Consider the following 18,745-nt stretch of genomic DNA (forward strand, 5'->3'; position numbering starts at 1 on the left):
ACTATGTGGAAATGGCCACTAGAAATATCAAAACTGTGACAGGTTGAAGGCAGATAAATAACTCACAAAAGCATGAAATAAACACAAAACTAATGAAAAATACAATGAGATGCGACAGTCGGTATAATCAGTGTCTTAACGTATGTTCATGTCCTCCAGATGCTCCAAAGGTTCCCTTAGTGCTGATGAGTTCCTCTGGTGAAATCATGAAGGGAAGTTCAGTGACTCTGACCTGCAGCAGTGATGCTAACCCAGCAGCTACTTACACCTGGTACAAGGAGAATGAAGACTCACCAAACGCATCAGGACAGACCTTCGCGACCACTGACTTTAGAGCCGAACACAGTGGGAATTATTACTGTGAAGCTCAGAACACAAGAGGACGTCAAAAGTCCACCTCACATCCAGTGTTTGTGGCAGGTAAATTATGTGCATCCACCTACACAGGCCTGATTATTTTGGATTTTCAGTAAAGGGTTAGAAAAACATAACAGATGCAGGACTTTTTAGTCAGTGTACAAGGACTCACTGAATGGTCTGATGAGTATGAAAATGATCTAAACACAATCAAGCATCCAGTTACACTTCCTTCTGACTCCACAGGTTCTGGGAAATCAGCAGCTTTGGGATCAATCATCACTGTCCTGCTTTGGATTAGGTGAGAAGTTCTGCATGACTATGACTTTGTTCACTAATGTCAAACTTTTTGTCAAATGTTTTCTGAACAAATGATTGAATGTATTCATTTAATTCCTTTACTGTTCTGTGCAGAAGGAAGAAGTTTCATACAGCAATGTAAGGGTTAAGAGAGACCTGCCAACAGAGCACAGGTGAGAAAGTCAATTAGTCCACACCAAGACAAACAGAAAACAAACAAACAAACAAAAAACTCCCAACATTGCAGTTGTCGGAAAAAAACACTTGTCAATCTTCCTGTTTAACCTCCACATTTGCAGCGATTTCATTCATCCCAACAGTTTTACTTCACCAGATTTTGAAAAGTTGAACATGTCTGATCAGTAAATTATGTATACAGACCTATTATCAACTGTTATGCCTCACCCTGTCAGACCCAAAATAAATAAATAAACAAACAAACAAATAAATGAATAAATAAATGGCAAAGTGAAGGTGACTGAACATGTATTTATGAAGTCTGTGTAGATTCTCAGTCATCCAGGTTGTGATGATCACAGGAGTTTCAATCGAAATCAACTGGACTTTTCTTGTAGGTTCTTGAAGATGTTTCACTTTCATCCAAGGTTCTTCTTCAGTTCTAACTGACTGATGGGGAGTTACAGAATGTGTAGTCACTCCAGGCCACATGCTGATGACCCATAACGACCAGGGCTCACAGCCTCCAGGTCTGAACTGTTGTGAAACCAGGGGGTCCACCTTGAAGCATGAGTCCTGAGTCGTTAACGCTACCTGGAGTCCCACTACAGTAAACCCAAGGTGCCAAAGGTCCCACAGAAGCCCAAGGTCCCCCACCAACACCAGGTGTCCAAATACTGGCTCCAGTGACCTCAGATTGTACACTGTCCATTCAAGAAGCCAGGCTACCAGCCCAACGTGCTACGCCAGAAATCCCATTAGAGCAGTCGCTAACCTTAGCAGCTAAGTCAGTTAGAACTGAAGAAGAACCTTGGATGATGGCGAAATGTCTTCAAGAACCTACAATAGAAGTCCATTAATTTTTACTTTGTCTTTGTAACATGTCACAAAGGAATATAATCTGGCAGAAAATGCGCTTTCCTCAAAATTTAACTCAGAATTCAGTTTTAAAACAAAATATCACTGATGAGCATACAGGACTTTGTCTAAGCAAACAAGCATTAATCAGAGTGAGTGTCATAGACAGTTGTTTGGCCCATCAAAGTAGGATTAATTGTACAAAAACAAGATCACCAAATACAGAAACTCTCAGTACCTGGTGAAGTAGCTGAAGAAGAACCTTCCCTTTCCAGACTCAAATCAAACTGGTATTTTTTTCCTGTAAGTTCAGTTTGTTCCACAATGTGCTCAAGTTCTGTTTGTCCCATCAGCTACCTTCAAGTCCGCTGTTTGACACCCCTCAGCAGAAAGACCACCGACAGAACAGCAGGATGAGCTCCACTACAGCAGCATCTGCTGCTCTCAGACACACACAGATGTTCTGTACTCCAACATCAGGCAGGTTCAGCCCCACACAGAGGAAGACGAGGAGGAAGAGGATGCCGTTGATTACAATGATTTAAAAGTTGAAAGTTCGAGCAGATCATCAGGGTGAGCAGCTCCTCTCATGCACTACCGTTCAAAAATTTAGAGTTACTTAGAACTGTCCTTACATTCTTTTAGTGAAGATAACATTAAATGAGTCATAAATACAGTGTAGACATTGTTAATGTGGTAAATGACTATGGGATAAATAGACCACACCTGAAAGCAGCCGTCAATTTGATAGTAGTCTAATTTGTTTGCCTGTAAATTTTATCTTTGAAAAGATAATTTGGGGAAGTTGCACCAAGTTCCAGTGACTGAAAGGTACTTGCGTGCCGTGATGATGATGATGATGATGATGATGATGATGATGATGATGATGATGATGATGATGATGATGACGATGATGCTTCCTCGATGGATGGTCTGGTCGGCCTTTCTTAATGTGGGTCAGAACAGCGGTGGACAGAGTGGAGCCTCGGAGTCTGGATTGTTCTCAGGTAGGAGAACTCTTGGGTTGGGTGATTCTGGTGTTAAAGGAGGACTCTTGACTGTGATGGTGCAGGAGGACTCTGATGGTAAAGGAGAGCTCTTTCTTCGAACGGAGGACTCTTGGGTTGGGAGGCTCTTCCGGGAGGACTCAAAATGGTGCAGGAGGACTCAAAGTGGTACTTTCAGATGTGATCTTTTAAAGTGGACCTTTGCATATCATTAACTCAGCAGGGGTCTGGTACTTCCTCCGTCAAGGGAGGGCTGATGTCCAGATGCCCCTCACAGAGTTACATTTTCAGGTAATTTTTGTGGTGTCTGTAACTCCAAAAATATTGTACTTTGGTGAACAGGGTGTATCTGGGTGCATTACTGATGGACAGGGGATCAAACGATACCAAATATGATCATGTAAATGACAGACATGTTACAAATTATCAATGGTACAACAAAAATTAAAACATTAAAGACAAGACAAGATATAGGTTGACCATGAAGTTATTGAAAAGTTCACTTGTTCTATGAAATGGATGTATAAAAAAGTTTAGTCCAGAATTGTGGGATGATTGTCTTTGTTGGTTCTGACGTGAGTCCAGAGTTCGTGAGTGGAATGTCCTTGAAGTTGTCATCCAGGTTCCTGAGCCTCCCTCCTTCAATGGCTCAGGAGTCAGTCCGAATGTGTATTGGCGGCCATTTGGTCCCTTTGTTGGCCAGATAGTGAGTGGGGGTTTAGATCAGCTTAATATACATCCTGGAGTGGAGGTCTGTGTGGAGGAATCCTTTAACGTCTGGTCTCATGCTCTCCTGCTGATTCGATACTTTGCATCCTCATATCAGGTCTGGATATGAGGGTGCATTTGTATCCTCCCTTGCTTGCAGTGTCTTGGTGTCTCAGCTCCACTGATCAAAGCGAGCCCCATCTCCAATCTGTGGCTGTGAAGGTGTTAAATCTGTTTTTGTCCTGTTCCACTGTATAATAATGGCTGGTGGATCCTACAGTAGTGTACATCTTGTTTTTTCATCGAGTCCAGTTCTTGATTCTTAGAGGAATTTTCTTTGACTGATAGATTATGAGCTTCTTTTAATGGGGTGTAAGCAGCAGAAGTTAATTTTATTTTCCCTCCATGTTTTCATTCACTTCATTGATGAATGGGATTAATTTACTCACATCTATCATTGTGGGTATGTTTTTGACTAAAAACTAGTTCTCACAGTAACAGAAAGATGGTGAAAATAGCCAATGTATCCTTCTTTCCTATCATTAGCACTTCCTTTGACCTTGCCACTTTGAATTTCTCCAAGTATTTAAGGAAAGATGAAGATTTTTGCATGGTATAAATTTTACTTCTTGGTAGCTCTTTGAAAAGTGGAAACCCAACTTTCTTTCCACTGCACCAGAAACATGTTGAGAGTGGCACCAACATCTTGGACTGAAATCTAAGCACGTTTTGAACTTTTCCAGTAGTTCATAATTGCTTTAGCTACCCCAACTTCAAAAAATGATATCAGTGTTATTCTGAAAGCTAAAAGAGAACTCCTGGAGAAGCACAATTACCTATAATATTAATCATTTCCAATGTTTTGATTTGGAACTTTGGCAGTTTCTTTACTTCTTCATCTGCTACTAGAGACCAAGAGTTAAAGTACCCCTTATTTTATCTGTCCATCCACACAGAGAATGATCTTTGCCCATGTTAGTGTGATGTTTTCCAAAAGACTGGCAGATCCTCTTTACTCCAATATCAGATCAGCCTGTCCACAAAAACACAAAGAAGAAATGAAAGAAGAAGAAGAAATGGTGGAGTATGTTGTTTACTTTTGTGTTATGTCTATTTATGTCTGTAGTTTGTCTGTATATTTGTTCCTGCTGGCATCTCTTGGCCAGATCATGTTTGCAAATGAGACTGGTTCCTCGACATTTTTACCTGGTAAAATAAAGGTCAAATAAATAATAAAAAAAAATAAAAATGTAGTGAGCTGCAAGAGCATCATCAGGTTAAAATGACAGTTGGTGTCAGTTAATGGTTGTGGTTAAAATATTTTTAACAGTTTTTTACTTATATTTCAATAATTGCAGAATCCAGATCACCAGTCAGGAGGCTGCAGTGGATCCAGCACAGTCAGCAAATGTCTCCAAAACATGAAAAGATGAATCGCCAGCCTTTTTTAATCCAAAGTAAAGCTTTGTCTCTTAAAAGGACACAACACTGAGTTGTATGTGTTATGCTATTCTGGTGGAATTCTTGTTCTGGGAACATAATACACACATTTAAAATCTAAATTTACTTACACACAACAAACAGCAGTGTTCTCAGTATTTGATTTTGCATTTTAGGATTTGTGTAACTGATGATTTCCTTGTCAGATGATGAATATTTGTCGCCTGCCGACATGCAAATGCTACAACAGTAGGAGCATAGAATAGTATCACTTTTTCACTATCTTCTCATCTGTGCATTAGCAGCTGTTTTTCTTTGAATGTGCAACCAGACTAGATGTTTCACTGAAACTAATGTCTCAGTACTATATAAAAATTCATAATACAAGATAATCTTCATATAAGTCTACATCATTCCTTTGATCTATCACAGCAGACCACCTTCTTCCTTTGCTCCGTGGTAAAGTTCAGATGCTCAGGTGCTCATTGTGGGTGTTTTCAGTGGTGAACTGTTTTTTCAGCTTTTGCACACTAACTGGTCCATGACTGCACGGCTTCAAACGGTGCTGCACTGTGTATTCTGAAACTTTCCTATAAGCATTTTTAGCTATTTGTGTTACAGTTGGTCTGCTGTGGGATCCGAATTACAGTCTGTTGTAAAGATTGATTTGACTCATGGACCATAAAATTTCTGAATCCATTTGGATGGACATTACAACAGATCAACCCACATGCTGTCATTAGCAAGACACACAATCAGTGCTTCCAGACCTGCAATCAGAGTGTATGTTTACTCCGCCAAGGAACGTAGCGGAGTTATGTGATGATCAGCATTGGTTTGTCCATCTGTCTATCTGTCTGGTCACAACATTACTCACAAACAGACTAACGGATTTGGATGAAATTTCCAGGGGAGGTCAGAAATGACACAAGGACCAAGTGATTAGATTTTTGCAGGGATGTGGCTTATAGTCTGGATCCATGGATTAGTTAAAGATTTCTGTATGATTGGGAATTACACAGTCACTGTAACTATGACAACAAGTGAACACTACGTCAGCTACCTGCTGATGATCACATGATTGTGATCCTACTAAGTCCACCGCTGCGGACTTATTGGGACTTATCCATCGGAAATGATACAAGAAACAACTGATTAAATTGTGGGGGTGTTTCTGAGTCCCATCAATTCCTGCTGCCTGCTACATATTTAAGTCACGCGATTCGGTATCCGTACATAACGTACACATGCATAACACACACCTGTGCTCAGCACAAGGTCATTTTGTTTGTGGGTACATCTATATTAAATTGACACATTCTATGTTGCCGTGATTTCTGATCATCAACAACTAATAAATAAATGCTGCATTTCTTAAAATAAAAATGCTGCATTTCTGACAATGCCATATGGGGGAATGAGCAGCCTTGGTGGAGTACTGTGCTTACGTAGTTTATCTTGATGGAGTTGTAGGCACCGAGTAATATTTCAGTTTTTGAATACACAAGAGTCCCTCAGATTTATCGCCTGCACTGTTTTCTTCGTTAACAGTAATTTGATAAATCATAGTTTATTGTCTTGTACTTCATCTTTGACATGTTTTAATTTTCTGTTAGCACTGTTGCCTCACAGCGGTATTTGTCCAAGCCTGGGATCTTTCTGTGTAGAGTTTGCATGTTCTCCCTGTACATGTGTGGGTTTTCTCCGGGTACAAAAACATCCATCCATGATCTATACACCGCTTAATCCTCATTAGGGTTGTAGGGGTGCTGGAGTCTATCCCAGCTGACTTAGGGTGAAGGCAGGGGACACCTGGACAGGTCACTAGTCTATCACAGGACTACATATAGAGACAAACAATCACACTCACATTCACACCTATGGACAATTTAGACTCTCCAATTAACCTGAACATACTTTTGGACTGTAGGAGGAAGCAGGATAACCTGGAGAAAATATTACACTCTGAAATGAGCAAAACCAAACTCTGGGTCTACAAAGTTATGAATTCTAATTTCTAATTGGATTTCTATGCTGTTCTTTTCTTCTTCTCACCTGATTTAGATACTGAAAACAAACAGTGGTAGAACCGGGGTTGTTTGCCGTTTGTCCAAACTACAAAGGAAGTATGAAAATGCAAAGTTTGGACATGAGCTTTCCTGGATGTTTACTGACCTCATGCATGGTAATAATGCAACGGGGAAGGAAGCTGGGTTGAGCTGCTTTATAAAAAGGCTTATCTCCACCTCTAACAGGATCACAACTGTCACTCTTACTAAAGTTATGACTTTATTTCTTGCAGATGCAGAGATGAGAGGAGCAACTATGGCTTTAACAGCAGCAGGACTCGTCATTGTCGTTTTCTCTGTACAAGGTACCGTGAATCTACATTTACATTTACCTATGACATGAACGGAATTCATGATATTTCACTGACAAAACTGGACATCTTGAATGTTTGTGTTTGCATCCCACTTTTCTGTTTAGTCTCATAGAGGTGACGGATAGGAAGGTCTGAGATGCATTTAAGTTTACTTTTGAACTATTCCTCTTAAATCAACCCCACAAATTGAATAGTAAAAGACGATCCAGTCTTGAATGGGTCTCTGTGTTATCAGCTGACAAAATCTTTGCATTATGCTGCAGTGTGAGTTTACATTTATAGAAAGGTGCTGATTCTTACTACATAAAACACTGATTAAACTTTAATGGTACATTTAACAGTCACTTCAAAATCCAAAACAATTACACTTCATTCTACCAAGGTAATCCTCTCAGTAACAACAGAGCTTTCAGTGCAGAGTAGTTTGTTCCTCTTGTGATTGGTTCAGACACCATATCCCTACCAGTCCAGACCCAGGACTGCCATACAACGACTCACAATCCTAAACTGGAATCTCCTGTAGTTTAACTGAATGTGTCACTAGTTGAAGAATGTTGACAATATACACTCAAAGCAGTCCAATAAAAATCAATTTCCAAACCATTTCAGATAAAGTTCATAGTAAAGGTCAGAGTCAGTTGGGGCCCAATGCAAAATTTTTGTGTCAGTGCATCAAAATCTAGCCATAGTTGCAGTTCTGAGCTCTGGTACTAAGAAACACTTTAAGGTTAACAAGAAAGATATCCTGCATGATCTTTTCTTTCTAATATTTTGTAGTGACTTTAATAAAAAAAAGTTTTTTGTTACCTCGCACCTTCTTGGCATTGCTTAATGTCAGTGCCTCCTACCTGATCCTCCCATAATCAGTTGAGAGTTGTAACTTTAAACATTAAACTGCTGCTATTTCCTATTGAAATTATGACATTTCACATGATTTTGATGCTCAAAATTTCCTACAGAAAAATTGTGCTAAACAAAAGTGTGATTTGTGGTTTAGCTTGTGGCAAATGAAGTGGATATGAAACTGATTTGAATTTACATCATGTGTCGATCTTCTGCACGTACGAATTTATGAACTTAAAAATGTGCGACAAAAATAATGCAAAGTCCAAAGCGTTAAATTTTCACCTACTCTTTTGTACTTTGAGAACCTGTAACTCTATGAAGGTAAAATTTTGCATGACTTCAATAAATATACTAAAGTTATTGTACAAAAAAGTAGGTGATTCTCAGGAGGTGGGAATTTTTTTCAGATTTGGTTGCTTTCAAATGGATTGACTCACTGGCCTTTAGCTCTAAGAACTACAAATGTGCTGGTTGCTCAAAAATCTTTGTGACAAAACCTTATCAAGTATAGACAAAAATATTCCCAATCCACATCTTTTCAGGCCTGTTTTTAAATTAATTTTCTTTAACTTTTCTTGTATTGCCATGTATGTGCTGAACCAGTTCATTCTGTCTGTGGGATATTTCCATGTCCTGCAGAGTTACCAGCAAACAACCTTAAACAAACTTATTTTCTATTTTTTTCCGCTATATACACACCTCATTGTCCTGCATTTGTTCCTACTGATTAACAGCCTGACCACAGAGTAAATAGAGAGGAAACAGACTTCTGATAAAGCATTATTAACAAAACAAACTGAGCAAACATGACACGGAACAAGTCTGTTGAGCAGATGGAAATATTTGTTTGTATTTAAATATCGAGGGGCCAGTTTACAGCCACATACACTGCAACTACCATAACATTCCTATGTCTTTGCATTGTGGGTAATGTAGGCCTCATCAAGAAAATGCTTTGAATAAAAAAAAAAAAATCCTCAAAGTTTTGACCTTAAACAAACACTATCCAGTGTTATAGAAGTGCAAGGCAGTACTCTCTTTAAAAGAGTGTAGTGTCGCCACCAAACCAAACAACCAGCCAGCCAACCAGTAAACGAATATACCAACAAACATACCAACCAACCAACCAACCAACTCAAGCAGCAATTAAACACACCTAGAAATTAAAAGTGTCTTTAAGTGAACAACAATTACACTAAATTCACTGTTTGTTCTTTGCTAAACATTGGTGTAATAAGAAATGTTTTAAAAGACAAATGCTGCTTTCAAACTGCATTTAAATGTACATGAATATGAACAAATTGTTGGTAGTTGGTCTTAAGTCTAAGTAAAAAGGAATTCCAATTCTGTGAAAAATGTAGCTTACTATGTGCCCCAGTCTATCCACAGTGTAGAATAATATAATTTATTTGTATTGCACCTTTAAAACCAAATGTTATAAAGTGCTGACAGACCAGTATGAGCTGGTAATATTGACTGATTTATGTTGGCTTGAACATTCCTGAACCCAAAATTTTACTAACAAACGTACAGATGTTTAATTCTCCATTCCTGAACAAAGTACGACTTGTTTAACTTTCTGTCTGCGGGACTTTTGTGGTCGCATGTTCGATAATAATTTGTCTGGACTGAAATTTGTTTTATGAAAATGTGTGGTTACTGGGATCTTACTGGTGAAAGCTGAAACCGCGTCCATGTTTGTGTGTAGGAATGCATGTAATGTACAGTGCAAAGCATCTGGTGTTACCAAATATATTGAATATGAAATAAAAATAAAACATTTTAAATAATCACAATTTGTTTTTGCTGATTGTTCAATAACCAGAATCCACTAAATGACCCAAAACTAACTAAACAAGTGCTGCATTGGACTTTGTTAGCACAGGTGTGGGAGAGGGAAGGAGTCAGAGATGAGAGAAAAACATGGATTAGATAATGATACAGCCAGATGTTAAACATAACATGTTAAACATTACATGTTAAACATAACATGTTAAACATTACATGTGCACTCCAACTACTGACTTTGCTTTTGCTTCACAAAACTCCAAGAAAAACGACTGTACTTCCTCCTGAACCCGGCAGCATATAGCCCAGTTTGTTTTGTATCATGTTAAGGATGAAATTCTTTGTCTTGGTCCTTTTTGAGCTCTGTGGCTGTTTTATGGTAATAAACTGCCAAATTTAAGTGAGCAACTTTAACTAAAAATATCAGCTTTAGCTAATATAGAGCAATTTTAATTCATGTACACTACTGTTCAAAAGTTTGGGGTCACTTAGAAATGTCCTTATTTCTGAAAGAAAAGCATTTATTTTTTTTCAATGAAGATGACATTAAATTGATGGTAAATAATACAGTCTAGACATTGTTAATGTGGTAAATGACTATTCTGGCTGGAAATGCTGCAACCATGTGTGACAAACAACGTGTAAGTTTTCATGGAAAACATGAAACTGAAACTGTCTGGGTGACCCCACAAACTTTTGAACATACTGTGGGTCAACTTTAACTCATTCAGAGCAACTTTAAATAATATAGAGCAACTTTAACTAATGTAGAGCAGCTTTAACTTATTTTTGAACAACTTTAACTAAAGTTGGGCAACTTTAACTCATTTTGACCAACTTTAAATAACATAGAGCAACTTGAACTAATACCGAGAAACTTTAACTCATTAAGAGCAACTTTAACAAATATGGAGCAACTTTGACTCATTAAGAGCAATTTAAACTCATATGGAGCAACTTTAACTAATATAGAGCAACTGTACTTCATGTAAACTACCATTCAAAAGTTTGGGGTCTCTTAGAAATGTTCTTATTTTTGAAAGAAAAGCAGCTTTTTTTCAATGAAGATACCATTAAATGAATGATAAATCCAGTCTAGACATTGTTAATGTGGTAAATGACTATTCTAGCTGGAAACAGCTGATTTTTAATGGAATATCTCCATAGAGGTACAGAGGAACATTTTCAGCAACCATCACTCCTGTGTTCTAATGCTACATTGTGTTAGCTAATGGTGTTGAAAGGCTCATTGATGATTAGAAAACCCTTGTGCAGTTATGTTAGCACATGGATAAAAGTTTTCATGGAAAACATGAAATTGTCTGGGTGACCCCAAACTTTTGAATTATAACATAAGTCTTTGTTGTTCTGTGGTGAGTCTACATGATGAAATATCCCTACATAGTATTCAGCTCTGCCCTCTCTTGTTGTGTATCTGATTGTGGTCTCCGATGTGCTTTGTGTTACAGTGGCACACAGTCAGAACTGGGATGTGACTTACACTCAGCTTAGGATGTGTGGTCCCAAAGGATCAGCAGTGGACATGAACTGCAGCTACACATACCCAGCTGAAGTGCATGGAAAGGAAAATATAGTTCAGACAAAATTCTGGTATGTTGGAAGAAAAGAGGATCTCCAAAGAAAATCATCATCATACGAAGGTCGTGTGCACTATGACTGGCACTATGACAGTGACTGCACTCTGAGAATCACAGACCTGAGAGTGGAAGACTCAGCTGTGTACAAGTTCAGGTTCATAACAAACCTTGACAAGTTTTCTGGTGAACCTGGAGTCACTTTGACTGTCACAGGTAACATCATCTGATTATTATTATTCATTTTATTCAACATGATCAGTGGAGCTCATGAATGTTGGCAGTTTTCTAGTCCTTACACCTTTTGCTTTTATGTGTTTTTGAAAACCAATTATGGGTCCTTTCTCACTTGTGTGAAAGTGATTGACATCAGAATAACGTCAGCCGGTGGGTCTTCTACCAAGGCAGAGCTGAGGTGTGAGAGCCATTGCAGTCCAGATGATCACGTCTGGTTGAAGAATGGACAACAAGTCTCAGAGGGAATTACTTACAGACACAACTTTCAACCTGAAGACAACATCTGCTGTGCTTTGAAAGGACACGAAGATCACTGCTCTCCTTCACTGTGTGAGTTCACTTCACTATGTCACTAACTTCAACCCATCCGCACTGTTGAATATTCAGTTCTTTGATTTCATGAGTTTTTTTTTTTTACCTTCACGCAGACCAGACTGTTTCCACTGTGAACTTGTTGTCATGTAACGCATGTCTGTTTGTTGTTTACCAGATGCTCCAAAGCTTCCCTCTGTGTCAGTGAGTCCCTCTGCTGAGATAGTGGAGGGAAGTTCAGTGAATCTGACCTGTAACGGTGAGGCTAATCCAGCAGCTACTTACACCTGGTTTAAGGTGAATGATCGTGACCCTCTCAGTCAGACACCACAGCTTAACTTCAGATCCATCCGGTCCTCTGAGTCTGGACAGTATTCCTGTACAGCTACCAATGCACTGGGGAACACATCATCTAGCATTTATATAAATGTTAAATGTGAGCGTGGTAACGTATTTTAAAATCATCACGCAGTACAGCTGATTAGTAACTAGAAAAAAACATTTACTATATGCCAATATATGTCCTCCAGATGCTCCAAAATTTGCCTCTTTGTCAGTGATTCCATCTGGTGAGATAGTGGAGGGAAGTTCAGTGAATCTGACCTGCAGCAGTGATGCTAACCCAGCAGCTAATTACACCTGGTATAAGGAGAACCAAACCCTGCTTCAAGGACCAGAACATATTTATCATTTCACCTCTATCAGCCCTGACGACAGAGGAATCTACTACTGCAAGGCTGAGAATCAATTTGGACACATCAACTCTTTATTTCTGTTTCTAAACGTCCAATGTGAGTAGTAATTCATTCCCAGATATCCCTTGTCTGACTTAGTGCACTTTTGTGTTTTCTTATATTTGCTCAAGCATGTTTCCACACATTTAAAGTTGCAGACTTTAGATGTTTATATATGTAGAATGAGAAGTGATTAGTGATAGCAAGAGCCTTTATGGTGTCAGATTAAAAAAACAAAAACAACAACTTTATGTTTCATGTTAATCAAAATCTAGTCTACGAAATGTGTTGAAAGGTTTTCCAAATGATTCTAAAACTTCCCCCTGTGTCATTGAGTCCATTTAATGATAAAATGGAGAGCAGTTTGAGAATCGACTATGCTTCCGAGGGACTCTGAGTGTATTTACATGCAGTTCTAAAGACATGTTTGAGGAGGATAGATAGAAATTGTTATGAATCTTTAAATCAGAGACTCAGATGCGAGGCAACAGAGACACGACAGACTTGGCATACAAGTAAAACACTTGTTTAGTAGAAAAGTTTCCAAAAACTACAACAGGATGTGACGCTAGAGGATCACAAAACAGGAAGTACTAACTCTGGAAGATCTCGGAACAGAATCAGGACCCCCTAGTGGGTAGGAGGTTAACTGTAAACAGGTTTAATACACTAACCAACTACGAAAACTAACCCGAAACTTGGTAACATCAAGACAGGAAAGCTAAAGATTAAATAGGATATGGAGTAACATTACTGCCAAGAGTTCGGCGTACTGTAACAAAAGCAAGTAGCTCAAGCAGCAGAACAAATTGAGGAACTAACCAGGGACTCTAAAAACAGAAAGACACTAATTGAACTGGCTCGTTGAAAGAGCTGGGGACATCACTGTCCAAGGCGGGGAACTGGAGCTGGGACGGTAGGGCAGGTTAGGTGGCGCATGGCCAGGTGTTAGTTGGAATCTGGACAGGCGCTGCAGTGACCAGCATGAGGTGAGCGGAAGGGCTGCCGTCTCGGCTGGTGCTGTGATGGAGGACGAAGATTGATGGTGATTTGGAGGAATAGCAGGGCTGGCAGGGTGACTAAAGGGGAATCCAGCAGGAAGGGCGAGCGGGCAGGAATCCAACTAGAGCAATGAGAGAATTATTATTATTATTATTATTATTATTATTATTATTATTATTATTATTATTATTATTATTATTATTATTATTATTATTAATAATAATAATAATAATTTATTTATTTATTTATTTTACCAGGTAAGATCAGTTGAGAACAATTTCTCATTTACAATTATGACCTGGCAAGAGGTCCAAGCAGGAAGAAAGATAACAAATAAACAATGCATAAACAAAAAAGGACACACGTGTTTAAACAGAGATTAAAAACACCCTAAAATAATGCTAGCAATTCAATGAAAACAGTCAATATGTGCAGTGGTCAGCTAGGATCTGCTGCAGCTTCTGCTTTAGGAAGTAAAGTGATGGAAGCAATGACAGTTTCAGAGATTTTTGGAGGGAATGCTAATCGATCGCTGCAGCAAAACAAAATGAATTCTGGCTAAAGACAGTGCGAACCTTGGAGACAGAGAGTGTTATGAAATCGCTGGACCTCAGGTGGTAGTTGTTATGGGAGGGGTGTAAGAGATTGGAGAGGTATTGAGGAGTCGTCCCTGATAGGGTCTTGTAAATGAGTAAAGGCCAGTGTTGGAGTCGCCTGGTGCAAACGGAAGCCTGTTAAGGGCCACTTAGGGGCCATTTTATAGATGACATCGCTGTAGTCGAACATGCGAAGGATGGTCATCTTCACAAGAGTGTTTTTGGCAGAGTATGTAAAGGAGGCCTTATTACGGTCAGCACATTGAACAACAAAAGGGAGCTAGACTGAACCGGGGCCAACACTGACTGGAGTAGTTCACGATGCGGTGATAAGTAGTGGCAGCGTCTGGCTTTTATGGAAGGAGGATGATGCGTGGTGATCACTCCCACCTGCTCGCCCGCCAGTTCCACTGATTGTGATTGGAAGCACCTGTCCGCATGCTACATGCCACCTAGGAGATGGGGGAAGGGACGGAGTATCTGCCACTATCTGGCAGCTGAGGTGGAGGACGTGACAGAAATATAACCCCAGTTATAGTACAAGTACAATATGTAATCACGACAAAGACACAGCAGTGGTCTACATCATCGTAGTTAGTACTTGCAAATATACAGGTCATTGTAGTGTCTATATTATCCTGTATTTGACAGATGAAGTATTTGCGTCACACATTAATTAGAGCTTTAGAGAGCCCGGAGAGTGATAGAATAAACATAAATTTCTCATCATCTATGTATGATGCAAGTCATTGGAAATGTTGAAACTTAGTTAAAACTAGTCACAACATTTTAGGCAACTTCACATTCTCAACGATTGCCATCAAAGTATATGAGGGCAGATGTCTGTGTAGTTTCTCATTCATCCAGGTCATGGTTATCCAAAGTTGTTTAAATCAATCCAACTGGACTTTAAGAAAGTTCCTTGAAGACATTTCACCTCTCATCCAAGAGGCTTCTTCAGTTCTGGTAGTTCAAAGTGAAGAAGCCATCTCTGAATGGGGGGGTGGTCTGCGACATCACCTTTCGCCGATTTACAATCAGGTCCTTTCAAAACTCCCCAAAAGAACTACTCAGCAGAATGATTCACGTGAAGTGGCTCATGCTAACGACCACCATTAGCATACGAGGGCTCGGTGAAACTCGCATTTCAACGACCCCCTTTGTTACTCCCTGGCTCCCCAACGACAATCGTTGAGGAGCCAGATGGACCTTGGCAATGGTCGTCAGAATGTGAATAACACTGACCACACCTCACAGAGGTTATAAGCTGAGGCAACATCAACCACCACCAGAACTGAAGAAGCCTCTTGGATGAGAGGTGAAACATCTTCAAGGAACTTTCTTAAAGTCCAGTTGGATTGATTTAAACAACTTTGGATATATAAGGGCAGTTTGAGTGAACTTGATGCACTCAGTGGTAGTACTCATTGCGGAAAAGTATCAATAACTCAATAAAATGAGTGTGATTCTTCCCAATAAAGTAACTGACAGTGATGTAAGAGGTGAGGATGTTCTTCCATGTTGAGCTTGCAAATATGAACAACTACATATTGTCCTCTAGATGCTCCAAAGCTTCCCTCTGTGTCAGTGAGTCCCTCTGCTGAGATAGTGGAGGGAAGTTCAGTGAATCTGACCTGCAGCAGTGATGCTAACCCAGTAGCTAATTACACCTGGTACAAGGAGAATGAAGAACAGCCTCTTGGACCAGGCAGCATATATAACTTGGCCTCCATCAGCTCTGAAGATAAGGGGAACTACTGCTGCAAGTCTGAGAATAAACATGGACAGAGCTCCTCATTTCTGTTTATCAGTGTCCAGTGTAAGTATTCCTTATTATACAAAAGTCTGTCTACACCACAGATGTTAATATACATGAAAAAATATCTCAATATTTGTTTTCCAGATGCTCCAAAGCTTCCTTCTGTGTCCGGTAGTGTTTCTGGTGAGGGAAGTTCAGTGACTCTGACCTGCAGCAGTGATGCTAACCCAGCAGCTAACTACACCTGGTACAAGGAGAATGAAGACTCACCAAAAGCATCAGGACAGACCTTCACCATCAGTGATGATGGACATGAACAGAGCGGGAATTATCAGTGTAAAGTCCAAAACAGCAGAGGACATCACAGCTCCACCCTCCACCTGGTTGTTGTGCAAATCAGTCCAGAAGATCCCGGTAAAGCTCTTTATCTCAGACTTCTTTCATTTTTGATGTGTTCTCTTCATTTCAAACCTATGTTCACTCAAATGTTATCAGTTTAATCAGATTAAATTACGCATACCTCTCTTTGGAGTAGTAATGTTCTCCATCCAGACAGCAAAATTACTGATTTGGTCCACATACACTGCCGTTCAAAAGTTTGGGGTCACTTAGAAATGTCCTTATTTTTGAAAGAAAAGCAATTTTTTCAAAGAAGATAACATTAAATGAATCAGAAATCCAGTCTAGACATTGTTAATGTGGTAAATGACTATTCTAGCTGGAAACAGCTGATTTTTAATGGAATATCTCCATAGGGATACAGAGGAACATTTCCAGCAACCATCACTCCTGTGTTCTAATGCTACATTGTGTTAGCTAATGGTGTGGAAAGGCTAATTGATTATTAGAAAACCCTTGTGCAGTTATGTTAGCACATGAATAAAAGTGTGAGTTTTCATGGAAAACATGAAATTGTCTGGGTGACCCCAAACCTTTGAACGGTAGTGTAGAGTGTAAGATAAAGGGGCATGATTGGACCACCACTTGCTAACACCTGTTTGTGTCCGACACATTAACCAAATAGAGCACAAATGGCTTCACTCTGGCCGTACATCAGGCAGTGTAAGTGATATGAAGGCCAGAAATCAATCAGAAAAAACTGATAGCAAGTATTAGACCTATAAGCACATTTTGAATTGTAAAATTGGTGGTTCCATCCCAAAAAAAAAAAAAAAACATCTTGAGAAGGTACATTTGTGAATTGGCCACAGAGTGACTCTGTAACCTACAGGTAATTTCAATGTATCTGTTTATCTTCTCAATATTTCAAAATAAAAATTTGCAAAAAAAAAGAAAAAATCGGTGGTTCCTCTTTTGTTTAGCAGCAGAGTACATCTCTTTATTTCTAAGATTACATTTTCTTGAATGTTGAACCTTTCTCTCTCTCATGAACCAGTAATGTCAAACTTCATGCAACATCCTAATTAAGTGTCAGTGTTTTAACTTGACTCCCAATCCGCAGGAGTGTGGAAAACAGTAGCTGGAACAGTCATTGCTATTTTACTTGTTGTCCTGATTATCTCCATCACGCTATGGAATTGGTGAGAAATGATATTTATTGTTTTTAATCACCACAAACTTATCAGTCATTTCAAACAGGCAGGCACCATAACTATCTTTTGTTAATTCTCATTACCAGGAAAAAAACAACCTCTCGACAGCAGACTGAGCCTACAGAGAGACCTGACGAAAGTGCACAGGTGGGGAAGACCAGTTCAAGTACAAAGTAGAATTACCACCTCAGCTGCAGTTTATGTTCAGCTCTTCTCTGTTTCCTCAGTTGTAGCATTGAATGAGGTCCAAAAAAGCATTTTTCAGAACATTGTGATGTCATCGTGAAGTTAATTTTTGACCTTTTGAATGTAAAATATCAGTTTATCATATTTGGCAAATGTGGGAAATTTTGTCAGTATAAAAATCCATCCATCCATTCATCTATACACTGCTTAATACTCATTAGGGTTGTATGGGGCTGGAGTCTGTCCCAGCTGACTTGGGGATACAGTCCATCACAGGGCTACACATAGAGACAAACAATCACACTCACATTCACACCTACAGACAATTTAGAATCACCAATTAACCTAAGCATAGTTTTGGACTGTAGGAGGAAGCTGGAGAACCTGGAGAAAACCCACACATGTGCAGGGAGAACATGCAAACTCCAGGAAGGCTGGGACACGAACCAGGGATCTTCTTGCTGTAAGGCGACAGTACTAACCATCAAGCCACTGTGCAGCCTTACATGGAATCTCGAGTTGCCAAATATATGTTTTGCGAAGCCACAGTGACCTTTTACCACCAAATTTGAATGAGTTTATTCTTGAGTTTAAGTGAGTGTTTCAGTTAAATTTGAAATTTGCCAAGATATGCTGTTCATGAAAACAGGATGGACAGATGGACTGACAATCTGAAAATACATCTGACCACAGATGTCATCGGCTTGTAAGCATAAACATGGTTCTCTATTCTACACATTGAAAAGGTTAAAGAAACAGTATCATGTGTGCTGCTTACAGATACGTATTTTAGCAGAAAGGATGATTTGTTTCATTCTCTAGCTGGAGGGACTACAGACCGAAAATATCCCTGAGCTGCTGAGAAAACTCATCGATGCTTGATTTCTGCTGCTGCATTAAGTTACAG

At 39.3% G+C, this 18,745-nt stretch overlaps 1 protein-coding gene across 1 annotated transcript in view; it reads left to right on the top strand.

Moving 5' to 3' along the window:
- LOC111570655 (sialoadhesin-like) overlaps positions 1-17,839 on the top strand; it is a 33,175-nt gene extending 15,336 nt beyond the window's left edge. Inside the window, exons 6-13 of the mRNA XM_055010374.1 lie at positions 160-420; positions 11,334-11,675; positions 11,820-12,026; positions 12,187-12,453; positions 15,902-16,159; positions 16,244-16,513; positions 17,562-17,640; positions 17,739-17,839. Of these exons, the coding sequence (XP_054866349.1) occupies positions 160-420; positions 11,334-11,675; positions 11,820-12,026; positions 12,187-12,453; positions 15,902-16,159; positions 16,244-16,513; positions 17,562-17,640; positions 17,739-17,829 (1,775 nt within the window). The 3' untranslated portion in view covers positions 17,830-17,839. The remainder of the gene's footprint in view (positions 1-159; positions 421-11,333; positions 11,676-11,819; positions 12,027-12,186; positions 12,454-15,901; positions 16,160-16,243; positions 16,514-17,561; positions 17,641-17,738) is intronic.
- Positions 17,840-18,745: the final 906 nt, after the last annotated feature.

The sequence above is a fragment of the Amphiprion ocellaris genome, chromosome 4 (genome assembly GCF_022539595.1).
Source record: "Amphiprion ocellaris isolate individual 3 ecotype Okinawa chromosome 4, ASM2253959v1, whole genome shotgun sequence".
In the NCBI taxonomy this organism is placed as follows: Eukaryota; Metazoa; Chordata; class Actinopteri; family Pomacentridae; genus Amphiprion; species Amphiprion ocellaris.